Source organism: Eublepharis macularius, chromosome 7, assembly GCF_028583425.1.
Source record: "Eublepharis macularius isolate TG4126 chromosome 7, MPM_Emac_v1.0, whole genome shotgun sequence".
NCBI lineage: Eukaryota > Metazoa > Chordata > Lepidosauria > Squamata > Eublepharidae > Eublepharis > Eublepharis macularius.
In genome coordinates, this window is record NC_072796.1 from 104987118 (window position 1) to 105001951 (window position 14834).

The 14834-nt window shown below is 40.0% G+C and overlaps 1 protein-coding gene across 7 annotated transcripts in view; it reads left to right on the top strand.

Moving 5' to 3' along the window:
* The window catches only part of CPNE3 (copine 3), a 32130-nt gene extending 17753 nt beyond the window's left edge, over positions 1–14377 (top strand). For all 7 annotated transcript variants that reach the window (XM_054985726.1, XM_054985729.1, XM_054985731.1 and 4 more), the window contains 8 exons: positions 6169–6255; positions 6951–7010; positions 7611–7744; positions 7857–7911; positions 8009–8060; positions 8909–9042; positions 9982–10218; positions 11323–14377. In XM_054985726.1, the coding sequence (XP_054841701.1) occupies positions 6169–6255; positions 6951–7010; positions 7611–7744; positions 7857–7911; positions 8009–8060; positions 8909–9042; positions 9982–10218; positions 11323–11445 (882 nt within the window). In that variant the 3' untranslated portion in view covers positions 11446–14377. The remainder of the gene's footprint in view (positions 1–6168; positions 6256–6950; positions 7011–7610; positions 7745–7856; positions 7912–8008; positions 8061–8908; positions 9043–9981; positions 10219–11322) is intronic.
* The last annotated feature ends 457 nt before the right edge of the window (positions 14378–14834 follow it).

The window sequence follows — 14834 nt, forward strand, 5'->3', positions numbered from 1 at the left end:
GGGACCTCCTCCTACCTGTCCTCCCACCCCCCACCAAGGCCCAACCTGCTCCCACTTTGGGGGGGCATTTTATGGCCTCCCAAAGAAGCGGCCCTTAGCCCCCCTCCTTTTCTCCATTATATCCTATGGGGGGAAGAAGAGGCTTGTCTGGCTAGGGGTGGCATTTTGCATGCAAAATGCCCCCAATCCTGAGGGGACCTCCTCCTACCTGTCCTCCCACCCCCCACCAAGGCCCAACCTGCTCCCACTTTGGGGAGACATTTTATGGCCTCCCAAAGAAGCTGCCCTTAGCCCCCCTCCTTTTCTCCATTATATCCTATGAGGGGGGAAAATGCCCCCAACCCTGAGGGGACCTCCTCCTACCTGTCCTCCCACCCCCAACCAAGGCTCAACCTGCTCCCACTTTGGGGGGCCATTTGGGGGGCCTAACACGAAACCCCGAACAGCCCCACACAGCCCCAAAGACACCCTCCCCAACATTCCCACACTTGCCCTTACCCCAAGAGCAGGATGGCCAGCCATCTCCCATTGTTCCCTATGATGGGAACTTTTAAACTCTCTTTCCCAGGGCAATTATGCACATCCCAGGGGTGCCATAATGGAGGGCACACTCCTGAGTGCAAGCTTGTCCCTGTGAAAGCACACCTGAACCACAGACACCCTCCCCAAAATTCCCCCACCACCTACAGAGAGGGCTGGCCAGCCAGCCCCATTGTTCCCTATGATGGGAACTAACCTAACACCAAAGAACAAAACCACAAACACACACTGAATAAAGTTTTAAATCTTTATTTTTCAACCTTCAAATACAGAAAAAAGGCACGGTAGTGTGACACAGCACAGGATTCCCCGCACCCCAAAGGAACACAACTCACTACACACCAGAGAATCTGAAAAACACAGTTACATGCAAAAAATCTTTATTTCCTGTTGTGATTTAAGTTACACAGCAAGAACACAACACGGAGGGCATCACAGCCGCCCCCCCCCCAAAGGAACACAACTCACTACACACCAGAGAATCTGAAAAACACAGTTACATGCAAAAAATCTTTATTTCCTGTTGTGATTCAAGTTACACAGCAAGAACACAACACCAAGGGCAGACACACACACACGCACACCAGGAAACACTTCTCCCCCCCCCCCTCTAACCACACACAGAGTATGGAATTTTTTTTAAAAAAAATTCACTCCCACCCAGTCAAGCCCCTAATCCTCCCCTCCGCTCCCCACACCCACCAAGACAATCCCCCCCAAGAAAACTTAAAATACTTTAAACAGGTACAAACCCCCTCCCCCAACCAACAACAGTAAAAATGAATCAAGAAAAATTCTGAAAAAAATTAGAAAAAATGTTTTTTTTAAAAAAAAAAATCACTCCCACCCAGTCAAGCCCCTAATCCTCCCCTCCCCTCACCACAACCCACCCACCCCCGAGAAAACCCTGTGAGTCACTGACTTGCTCACCACTCCTGCAGTCCAGCGATGGTCAGGCGACAGGCAGGAATTCAACGGGGGAAGTCCTCCTCCACAGCAAGACTGCAGAGACGAGATGCTCGACCAGCCACAGCAGCAGCGGGAGACTCTCAAGTCTCTCAGTCTCTAGGAAAGAGCAGAATGGAAACTGGTTATTAAATAAGTATATTATCTCTTTAAAAACTACTTCTAAATTCTAATCCCTCAGTCCCAAAGTGTGGAAGCCAGAGTAAAAAACTAGGCCAAAGCCTTGGCACACACCAGGGAAGCCACCCACTGTAGAAATGAAAGGCAGGCACAGTAAAAAAAAACTTTAAACAGAGCGGCAGTGGGCCAGCTTCAAGTTAAACCCCCACCACCACCACCACCACCTAGGCCAAAGCCTTGGCACACACCAGGGCTTGGCATGAGTCTGCCCCTAGGAAGCCACTGTTAAATTTAAAAAATAAAAATAAAATGCAAACTTAAAACAAATCCTTTCCCAAACCTATTGCCCCCCAACCCCCCCCTCCCCCAAAGATCAAAGAATCTTGTGAGTCAGTGAGACTCACTTACTAGTGAGATGCAGGGCCAGTCAGCAGCACTCCGCAGCAGGGTCCTCCTCTTCCAATTTCTGTCCAGGCAAGCCGCTCTCTCAATGTCAGGGTAAACTGGAAGATTCCTAAAGGGAAGCCTCCAATTTATAGCCTTGCACTGCAGCATTTTAAAAAAGGCACTCTCCTGCCAGAGAATCCCCATTGGCTGGGCTGGAAGGAGAATGCTACTGCAGGATTGGCCACTCCTAACCCCTCCTCCCCCTTGCACTCCTTGCAAAGTCTGCAAACAGTGCAAAGAATCCCTCCAAATGTGCAGGTTTGCTTGCTGCTTGCATTGGCAATGGAGATCAGCAGCAGCAAGCAAAAGCTCCCACCACTTTTTCAGGGATGGGAAGGGGAAGGAGGAGGTTAGAGTGAGTCACTCACTACGCCTCCCCTCTCCAAAGCTGGAACTGGAAGCCTTGAATAGGCTTCAAAACATTGCCGTGTTTTGTTTTGTTTTAGCATAGGAAGCTTTTGCTTGCTGCTGCTGATCTCCGTTGCCAATTGCAAGCAGCCAGCAATAGAGATCAGCAGCAGCAAGTAAAAGCTTCCCGTGCTTAAAAAAAAACAAAGGCGCTCGAGCGGCCGCTCCAAAGCGACCCGAAGCAACACAAATCGCTTCGGATTGCTTAGCTTTGGTATTTCTGAAGCGGGGCCATCTTGCTGGCCCCGCTTCGGGAAATTCCGAAGCTACACGAAGCGGGTCGCTTCAGGTAACTTTACCCAAAGCAAAACCCGAAGCGACCAGCCCTACTCCTGTGATTTAAGGCAAGGGCTACAGTTATGACACTTAATTAAATTTCATCTCATTGGGTGACATGCCTAGGCATTCCAGTAAAACTGTAGATTTATATATTTTGTTTCTAAATGCAAATGTCTGAGATGTTTGACTTTGTTTTCCTCATTAAGAACTGTGGCTGACAAGTCTGCGGGCTGATTATAACAGGGCAAATAATTGTCCTTAACCTAGAGTTTGAGGAAACGTAATAGCTTTCTTCATAAAAAACGGCGCTCATATCATGTATTTTGAAGCATGGTAGCCAGCTGAATAAGCAGTTCATGCTTTGTGTGTGCAAAATATTATCAACAACTTTCTCTAGTGTTTACCAAGAAACACAGACTACTATATTTCTCTGGGATAACTTGTTTTCCTGTTACAAGTTTACACAAATGTCTTACAAAGGATTCTTTATTTTCTTGACAGCCTGAAAGCATGCTATAATGTTCCTCCTCCTCTTTCCCCCTTCCTTGTCTTTAAACAGCAGAAATGGCATGAGAGATGTTTTTAAAATTCAAAAATAACTATTTTATTTATTTTAGAGGGGAAAGGTCAGGTGAAATCAGGGGTTGAAATTTTCTGAGGAAATTCAGTATAGAAATCTCTGAGGTAAAATCAGTACAGGCAAACACTTTAGTTCTTTTTCAAAAAATAATTCAATTAATAAACTCAAAAAACATAAGGCATGGACTATAATCATACAGTCATCTAAATCATATCTCTACAGTCATCCACTACTGCAGTCATCTGCAATCATCTAAATCATACAAAAATGGATAAACTACTATCATTTAAGTCATAATCATCAGTTTAATCATATATCTACATAGAAATTGCTTATATACTTAATTTTTCACTTCTATTTAAATATCTTTCCATCTGTCTTCATATCTAATAATAATTTTTTCTGAATTAGTCTTAATTATTTTTATTATTAGACTTAATTATTTTTCATTTTCAGCTATATAATCAAACAATACTTTACATTTTTCTTGCAATTCTAAGATTGGGCTATTGTGTATATAAGATGTTAATTTTGCCATTGTCGCATATTCTTCCATTCCTTCAATTCTGGACATTTTTCTGCCTTTCATTTTGCTGCAAATACTACTCTTGCTGCTGTCACCATATGCTTAAATAATTCGCTATGCATTTTTGTAATATTACCTGGTAAAATATTTAATAACATATTTTTGGGATTCATCACAAGCTTAACTTTTAATATCTTTTGCATTTTTTCATGTACTTTTATCCAATATTTTCTTGCTTTCTTGCATGTCCACCACATGTGATAAAATGTTGCATCCGTGTTCTGACATTTCCAGCCTATTATAGTCCTTACTAGCTTTTACAATGTCTTTGGGAGTAATACACCATCTAATATGCCAACTTTTTTTTTTTAACTTAAGCAAGTATTTTATTTTGGCTAATTTATAAAGTGTTTGTATAGCTGAAGATTCCTCCCAAGACATCTGTCTTGTCTGTGCCTTTTGTTTTTGTTTTTGTTTTTTTAAATTAAATTTTATAAATCAACATAACAGTAAACAACTTCAAACATTATCACATAAACAGTAAATACAAAGGGTAAGGTATAGAAGTAACAATAAGATGTTTTACATAGAGAGATTGATAACAGAATACTATTATTTGCAGTCATTACAGTTAGAAATAGTATACAGAGTCTAGTGAAACAACTTATCTTATACCTAACTATCAAGAATTTTCTGATATAGATGGTTTGGAGGATTTGCTTCTGTTCTGTCAATGTAATCTAAGAAATGTCACAATTTTTCATAGAAGTTGGATTTGAGTACTTTGCTGGTTAAATTATCTGTTATTTTATCTATATACCAACCCTTTTTAACCATCATATATTCATAAATTATATAATCAATTTTCTTATATTAATGTTACAGTAGGCATCAATTGGAGATATCAGTGGTGAAGTTGGTGGCCTTATTCTGTTTCTGAACTGACTTTAGTTCTTATGCTCTTCACAGATACTTAAATTATTATGTTTAGAGGCTTTTGTCCCTGTCTTTTCCCTATACACTCTAGTACATTTTTTTTAGGATTCTCTTTCTCTTTTCGTTTTAAGGATGCTGCTACCCACTTTCTAGTACTCCAAACCCCTTCTCTTCAAACACCAGTGCTTTCCTTCAGTTTTCAACTGAATCTAAAGGTCTCCAAAAGGCAGTTTCCAACCATATCCAACTAGGGATCTCTTCCCTCTCCAGAGCTACCTCCCTGTTTGACTGAGTAGGGAAAATCTCCTCTCCTGAGAAGATCTGTCCCCTTTCTCTGGCCCGAATGGGAGTCTGCACCTACTTCCCAAACTTTCTTGCCAACTTTTCTCCAGTTCTTCTGTCAGCGTTAAACTGTTTTCAGTTAGGACTCTGCCTCCCAACTGTTCACAGTGAGTTCTTCTCAGCTAGGGCTGAAAACAGACCCTCCACTTTCCAGCTCATGCTACCAATCAGGTTCCTTGAAGTAACCTGTCACTCAAACCTCTCTATCTCTGTCAGAATTACCCCTTAACAGTCCTTCAGCTGTTTTTACAGCACTTCCAGGCTTTAAAAAAGTGCTGTCTGTCACACATGCATATTACTATGATGCCAAAAATAATTTCTTTAAGATGCCTTACATCGTTGTGCTTAACTTGTGGATTTCCCTCCTTTTCACATTGATAGCAATTACGGCCATTTCAAAATGTATCGGAGTTAGCCGTGTTAGTCTGTAGTAGCAAAATCAAAAAGAGTCCAGTAGCACCTTTAAGACTAACCAACTTTATTGTAGCATAAGCTTTCGAGAATCACAGTTCTCTTCGTCAGATGTATCTGATGAAGAGAACTGTGATTCTCGAAAGCTTATGCTACAATAAAGTTGGTTAGTCTTAAAGGTGCTACTGGACTCTTTTTTATTTCAAAATGTATAGTGCTGATGTTACTACTTACCACCATGATCTTCTTCAAGCAGGGAACAGACTTTCCCTGTTGCTTTTATTACATTGGTATTCGTACACATATATTTTGAAATGCAAGCCAATTAATACATCACATTCTTCAGTTTAACTTTTTTTTTCTAGTTCAGACTAGTAGTTTGTTAATGTGAACAGTGTAATTTATTGATCAGGAAGTGACAATACACTGACAGCAGCTGCTTCAATGACCATTAGGCAAGTTTTCTCTTGCAAGTTAAATCTTTTGTATAGTCTTCAAAGGAGAAACATTGCAGGAAGTAATATGTGAGATGGCCCTAAGCCATTCTGAAATGCTTAAGATCACTACTTAAAAGTGTGTGATTTTGTTTGGCTACTCTGTTATGTTTTTATAGGTTGAATTTGAATGCATCAATCAAAAGAAGAGACAAAAGAAGAAAAGTTACAAAAATTCAGGAATTGTGAGCATTAAACACTGTGAGGTCAGCATCTTAGAATATTCTGTTCTTACTCAAACATGTCGTTCATGGCAGCAACAGACACATTTGTTGTTGTATCAACCGAGTAGTCAAGGAGTGTGCAAGGGGAAAAAAATCGGATTTCCCGCTTCGGAATTTCCAAAGCAGGAAAAAAAGTCAGAAATAAGCAATTTCTGAAGTGGCAAGCCGCTTCAGAAATTGCTTATTGACTGGCTTTGGTATGCTCTGTAAAGGTTTGCTGGGGGCAGTTGTGTGTGTGGCTCCTGTGGTGTTTAAACATAGATTTCAGGCATTTAATAGAAAAAGGGCTAAATAGAAAAATGGGCTAAATGCGGTCATCCATGGGTTCAGCAGCTAGATATGGAGACATCCCCATAAGTCATAGCTGAATACAATTGCTTCCCTTCCCCCTCAGTTTTTGGGAGCTTGGTGAGCCAGACCATTCTAGAGCATGAGATGTCTGAATGCACCTCCCATGTTCCTGACTACCCAAGTACATCTGCTGTAGCTTCAGTGGATTATCAACCCCCAGATTTTCCCATCAGATAAATATTTCACTTACATTTCTGCCATCACCACCCCAATTTTCCCCTCTTACAAATGTTTAAATTGAAAAGCCTGCTAATAGTTTAAACTACCGGCATGTATTCAAAAGTTAACCAAAGTAGTTCAGTGAGTACTTAATGATTTTTCTCCAGATTATCGTGGAATGTACTTTCCTGGACTACATCATGGGAGGGTGCCAGCTGAATTTTACTGTGAGTACCATAGAATTAATCTTTTCATGGAGAAGTCGAGGATCCTAGCAACTGGAGACGAATTGGGATATAAAGAGTGATAGATATGGCTGTAGCAAAGTTCTGGACCAGGAATACCCACAACTTGAAACCGCCTCTTAACCAAAAAGCCACCTAGATTCCAAAACGTATAAAATACATGGGTTTTTTGCTGGTTTCACTTCTACCTTACAAACAGAAATTGGAAAACAGGAAGCTTGTGTTGAGAAACATCTCTGCATTCTTACTTTTTTTAAAGGGTAGGTGTTGTATAAGGATAAAGTTGATATAAATACCTGTGGAGCCTGTAGCTGGAAGTAAGGGAGGGTGAACCTTAATCTTCTAGGAGAGTGTTCCCAATATAGTGAGAAAATGGGCTGTGTCCAAGAAAGGACTTTATTACAAATTGATAGTCATGTGATGTCCACAAAATGGGACACAGTTAACAGTTTTATAAACCATCTGTTTTTAGTGTTGATGTTTTTGAATTGCATATTTCGTTTAGTTCTTCCTATTGCTTTCTACTACCACCATTAATCAGGAGCAAGCTGACCCACTCCACATTAATGTATCTTTTGTCAGGTTGGCATTGACTTTACTGGCTCTAATGGAGATCCTCGTTCTCCAGACTCCCTACATTATATCAGCCCTAATGGAGTGAATGAATATCTGACTGCAGTTTGGTCTGTGGGAATGGTTATTCAGGATTATGATGCGTAAGTTTCCCAGCAATCTTGTTCTGTAAATTGAAAGAACAATATGCACAAATCAAACTTTGTAATTGTGAACTCATTCATAATTAACATACCGCTAACATTGATTTTACAGAGATAAAATGTTCCCTGCTCTTGGGTTTGGTGCTCAGATCCCCCCCTCGTGGCAGGTAAATGATATGTGGGAACATGATTTGGGAGAGAGAAGGAGTGAAAATGGCCCAATAAAAAGTGTACATATTCAGATTTTCTTCCATGTATTCACAGGTGTCACATGAGTTTCCATTAAACTTTAATCCATCAAACCCATTTTGCAGTGGTAAGTTGTTTCAAAATATTAGGATAAAAATCTTAAAGAATGTCCTGAAACTTAATAGCTTATTGGTAGGAGTTACTGTTGCTATTAATTTTGCATAATTGATCATGGATATCTGGTTTGTTTTAAATTTATAAATATAAGTAAATAAATGAGGGTAGGCTAGTAACTGTTGACTTGAAGAAAGCAATTCTTTGATTAAAACTACGAGACTCCTTTTTAAAGAGAAAAGACAACATCATGGCCAAAATAAAGGAAGAAACCTTTTATAAAAAGCCTCATGAATGTAGTGGAATATTAAAGTACTATATAAAGCAGACTTTCAGGCACTTGGGTAATTACGATTTCTTATCCAGGTTTATTCTGTGATGTCAGCATTTGCAGTTCTTCATTAAAATGTCCTAGTGGAAGGCGGGTTTGAAGAGCTTGTTACTGTCCATTGCACTTACTTGATGTTGACAGTAGTGAACAATCCTGTATGCTAACGCTGCAGGCATTTAATACCAATCTGGAAGAAACTTCCTTTATGGGGGGATGTTGATGATTTTCTTCTTTACGGCTATGTAGTTTTAATAATTGCTGACAAAGGCGTATCTTCTCAGACTATGGGGGACTAGCTGCCTGGGTTTTATCTGATATCAAGTCTTACCCCACTAAGATTAGCAGTAGTGTGATGCTGTGGTATGGCAAATCTTTCTTCATAATGGCAGCTGAAACTATTCTTTATTTAGAAGCGAAACAGAGCATAAAAACAGCATAAATACGCTGTCAGCAAAAAGCATCAGCTCTTTATAAGGTATGATAATGTCGCATTAAAGCATGCTGAGAAATGTCCATTTTATTTCCCTCAGGAATCCAAGGTATTGTGGATGCCTACCGGGCCTGCCTCCCTCAAGTGAGGCTGTATGGGCCAACCAACTTTTCTCCAATAATAAATCACGTGGCTCAGTTTGCTGCTGCAGCTGCGCAACAAAAAACAGCCTCTGTGAGTACTTCATCACTCCTCCACCTAGTTATAGTTTCTGCATTTTTCTCAGCTGGGGCTAGAAGATGATGAGCAGGAGATGGAATGATCTTGCCAACCAGTTCTGATGGCTGTTTCATAGATGTTTCGCTCTGCATGCTGCCTTATCATGCTTGTGTGGCCTTTCTCTTCTAAGAGTTCACACACGCACTGATGATCTTTTGGTGCTACACCTCTGAAGATGCCAGCCACAGCTGCTGACGAAACATCAGGAACTACAATGCCAAGACCATGGCTATACAGCCTGGAAAATCCACAACAACCATCGATGATGATTATTATTACTGTGTTCATTATTACTGCCCTGATGATAGAGTTCATATTTGGAATACATTGAGATCCTTGAGGCCCAAACCTTTGTTTGGGCCTCTTTTATTTACTTATTTTTATTTACATTATTTCTAGTCTGCCTTTCTCACTGAGACTCAAGGCGGATTACACAGTGTTAGTTAGTATAGCCAGTTTCAAGGATAGTTGATTACTGTCCCTGAAAGAAAACCTGCAGAGGTCAGTATGTTCTACTGCGTGCTGTCTGTTGCCTTGGGTATAATCTACTGGGTAGTTCTATGTTGCTTAATGTCATTCAGTCTTAGAACTGCTTGTATAAACAGTTCTGAGACTGAACAGCATAGAACTATCCAGTAGGCTCATACCCAAGGCAACAGATAGCACAGAGTAGCACATAATAAGGAAGTCTTTGGTCCTTATCCCTCTGCTGATGCATCCCCCGGAGACCACCTCCTTACAGTACAAGATGGATAGCTGCATTTCTCTGTCTATATTGGTGTATCCTTACAGTACAGCCTTCCTTTTTGTTCTCATGTTTGTCTGCAGACGTCGTTTTGTTTCAGGCATATCTTTTTCTTTTCTCACTTGTAACAATGCATATTTGTTCCACAGCAATATTTTGTGCTCCTCATCATCACCGATGGTGTGATCACTGACCTTGATGAGACCAGAGCTGCCATTGTTAATGCAGCCAAGCTCCCCATGTCCATTATAATTGTTGGGGTTGGAGGGGCTGATTTCAGTGCCATGGAGTTTCTTGACAGCGATTGTGGTGCTCTGAGATCTCGCTCAGGAGAGGCTGCTATAAGAGACATCGTCCAGTTTGTGCCATTTAGACAGTTCCACAATGTAAGTTCTCTTCCTAATGATGCTAAGAGTGACTGATTCTTGTCTTGTTGAGGAATACCTTGGTCACAATCTATTAATAAATACAAGTGATGCACATTTAATCCACTCTGAGTTGCTTGGAGAGGGCATTGTGTGGATTAAGTTGTAGATGAAAAGAACATGGTTGTTTCTTGGGAAGGGAACTTCCCTTTTCTGCGAAACAAAATTCTTCAGTTGCAGTCAAGTGTGATGTGAAAAGAAAAGCTCACCAGTCATCTCAGGGTGAAATAACAAACATTCCTATTGGGTCACACAGCCTGTTGTAAAAATATAATTGATGATGATGATGATGATGATGACTTTACAGATCTACAAATTCTAGAAACCAGAAAACAGCTGCTTTCAAGAAAACTCTTAAGGCCTGTTCTGATTTATGTCTTAAATCCAATAACAAAACTGTACATATTTAATGCTTCATTTCCGCTCTCTGTTGAAAAGCTGAAATTAGAGCACAAGTTTTTTTTCTTGACTTCCCATTATTTGCTTAGGCAAACTGCTGTAAGGCAGAGGAGAAGAGAAATATTTGTCCTTTCTTTCTAAATGACCAGCTGTTGTTGGTTGTACGTTAACTTGGCAGTTAATAGTTTGCCTTTATTACCCGTTTTTGTAGCTGGATTTGCTTAATATGTAAAACAGAATCCATTTATAGTGTCTCACGCCTGAATCTTTAAATACGCAAGCCTTGTTCTTGGAGTTACCGTGCAGGCTAAATTATGCATCTGCTTCAAGGGAACTTTGAGGCTGTAGACCTGGAAGAAATCATTAATCAGACTTGGCTGCTTAATTTTTGTGTCATGATACAGCACTGGAGAGTGGCAGGGCTTTTTGTGAAACGCATAAAGAGAATAACCCTGAGTCACCTTGTAATCTAAACCACAAAAATGCCAACCAGCTTTGAACCAAGTAAGCAACAGCGAGCCAGCACACAGTATGGATAATTTGTGGGCAATTAAATTCTGCCTGATACTATTCTTCAAGATAATCTCCTTAAATCCACAGAAACTTGATCACATGCTTTCTATATCTGAGGGTGCTTAAAATTCTATTTTCCTGCTTTTCCTTCAGGCCCCCAAAGAAGCTCTTGCTCAAAGCGTCCTGGCAGAAGTGCCTCAGCAAGTGGTGAGCTACTTCAGCTTGTACAAGCTCCAGCCTCCAAACAATCCTGCTGCAAAGCAAATCGGGAGCTGAGTAGGAGATACAAGGATCGGCGAGGGGATCCCTATGCCCCATGTCTCTGCAATGTCAAAAGACTGTGGCAGATGAGAATTTCACACATTGCATATATATGCATTGCAGCTATGCAGTGCATATATATGCAAACATATTCTGCATTGCCAAAGATGCCATTATGTTTATCAATCCACTCTTGGGCACATTTTGAAAAAATATTTCTAACATATGAGAGACATGAACATTACACATCTGTAGGAGGAGCAGAGCACCTGCTTTCTTTCATACTCTCTATTTTTTTGCTCCTTCACATGGTGCACAGGACAAAGCACAGTGACTTGCTAGTAGTAATTAAACAGAGCTTTGCACAGGCTTTAGTGTGGCTTCAAGAAGCTTATGCCGAAGCCATTTTAACCTGTAACCTTGGCTGTTCAAAGCTTAGCATTGATTGTATAACATGTTCAGCTGCTTCTTCAGGAGAAGGTATAAAGCTCTGAAATCTTTCTTCATTCTGTCCTAATGACCGATATATGGTTCTTCTGAATTATTTCTAAACATAGCACCTTGGTCAAGTAATCAACAGTTGACAAATGAGTATAATTTGGAGTCTGGAGTTGAAGTATATTCAAAAATCCAGATAGATCTTATATTTAAATATTAAAAAAAATGCATGTCTCTTGTAACTTTGCCCCAGGTGATACCTTTCCACTCTGTATAGAAGATATAAAGAATCTAATTGTGCAAAATTATAGCCTGTGACTTGTGGACCATGAAGCACAACAAAGAAGCTCACATCCCCCTCCCCCACCCCTGTATATGTTTCTATTTTGTGCCTGTATATAGGAATAGGTCTACGTGCTACTGAAACTGTACTGTTTGCACACATCTAAAAAAAATTATACTGTCCTGGTTCAGTAGTTCTACAATGCCTCAGCCATTTTTGTTCAGTTGTGCATAATTATGTTGAGCTGTATTACAACAGCCAGGCCAAAATGGCTGGAATTCTTTTCTTCTTTCTTTCAGGACAGCTACTTGTCTAATTCTTTGGTTTGTTTTTTGACAGTCACTTTTCCTTATGTCTCCTTTTGCTTCTTTGTTGAGTGCAAGGGAGCTTTAACCTACCTTCTGCATTTCTTCATCTCATATGCACATATATAGGTAGCTCATGTGAAGATTTTTTTTTTAAACACCCTGTAGGATCCCAATAAGTTTTCTGCTAATAGAAAGCACTTCCATCAGTCAAATGGAACTTCCCTCCCTCCCTCCTTCCACTGTAGCCTACTGATCTCCCTGAAGTGCTGCTCCTGAAGGACAGCATGAAGGGGAAATGTGGGGACCGAGGGGGGGGGGGGGAGTCTGCAGTGGAAAGGGGAAAATTGGCAACCCCCTCCTTCCCAGACAGTTTAGTCTGGATCCAGCCCATCTTGTATTTTGTCAAAACTATGTCATAAAGCTAAATTGTACATAAATGTTTTTATGTCTATTCTGATGCTGTAAGTAGAAATTGATTGGATGAAATTAAACCTGTCTGTAAACTGTGTCATACTATAAACCATTGTGGGCTTGATAGCTGTATTGGGAGCAGGATCTAGGATACATGAATTTGTATTCTTCTGAGACTGGAACTACTTGCTTTAACATATTATCATGCTCCTCAGTATGTTGGGTTATTTGTAGATAAAAGCTCAGGACGTATGCACATGTGTACAAATATCCATTATTGATCTGACTCAAGATAATATTCCCATACAGCATATTTTACATTGAAGCATATATTTGTTAGGTTTGGAACTTCAGTTTCTGCTATTTAGATTTTGCTGACTTTCGGGTAGTTTTTTATTTAGATCACTTTTCTCAATAAATAGCAAAGCAAACCTGGGCCCTTAGAATGTGGAAGTATTTTGTAAAGCCAAATTGTCATTATTACTTACTGGATTGTGACGCTTTCAGCATTTATTATCTTTGAAATCCAAGTATGTCAGAAGCAAGAGCTGGAAAATACAGTGTTCTCTGTGGTATGATTCACATGCAACAACAAACTGGAGTTCATCATTATAGCCCCTCCCATTGTACTTGGCTCAGAAATTATTTCCAGTTTTGTGGCAAAGAGTAAATTTTTGATACACTTGTAACCATTCCATTAAAACCAGGATTGACTGTGGTTTGGACAGAAGAGAACAAACTTCTTCTCATGTCTGCATCTCAAACTATGGCTGCCTGTGAAAGTAGAAATGATTCATTGCCAAGCTGCATGTGAGGAAAAGAGGCAGGAAAGGGAGCCCAGTGTTTTCCCAGTCTTGTTACCATTTTTTAAAAAGATTCCCATTAAAACTGAACCATGTCTGGCTTTATGCAACAAAAGTTCAGCAAACGCTGCCAGATCTGCAGTGAGACTGCAAGCCATTCTCCTGCCCTCTATTTGCACTATTATCAATCTGTCACATATTTGCTTTCAAACATAATGAAAAAGGGGAGAGAGATCCCGATATGAATCCCTCCAGTCAGTATCATATGTGCTATATCTTTCTCTTCACAAAAAGAACCATCCTATAGTTGTAGCATGGCTTGGATCATGCAGAGTTTATAATTGATTTCTAAGTGTATTTGGGGTGGGGGCTCTTGTAAATAATAAAAAGATGTCATCTAGAACAGTATACTAAGGAACAGTATCAAAGTTTGTATTTCCCTCATTCTCCACAGTATTAAATTCTTGATGATGCATTAGCACCACCTTGTGGTAGAATGGAATTACTGGCATTTTTTACTAAAAGAATGGCCTTTTTCTGTTTAATATTTTCTAGTAAAATACAGCTTTTTATGAGGAAAAAAATCATATGGTGTGGTATTTGTATGTTTTATACTATTTCATATGTTAACCTCTTTATATTCAACGTTAACTTCAGTTGAGACTGCTTCTGGTGCCATATTAAACTTACAACTCTGTATCCTATAGTTTTGCTGTCTTTCATGTGTTGTCTTTTTCTGGCTTTGCCTAACAACAACAATATTTGATATATTGTCCCTTCAGGACAACTTAATGCTACACTCAGAGATTTACAAAGTGTGTTGTTATTATCCTCACTACAATCGCCCTGTGAGGTGGGTGAGGCTGAGAGCTGTGACTGACCAAAGGTCACCCAGCTGGCTTCAAGCAGAAGAGTGAGAAATCAAACCTGGCTCTCCAGATTAGAGTCCTGCGGCTCTTAACCACCACACCAGTCTGGCTCTCACAAAACTGAGTAAGCATTAGCTCGTGGTTGTAATTTAATAGGCATCACCATTTATGCCTGTACTTTAAATAAGGTACTCTGAATAGTGGAAATGGAAAAGAGATTCTATTCTCTTTGGGGGCACTGAATTTTTAGAAGTGAGCAATTATTGTGGTGAAAAAGAAAATGTAAACTGGT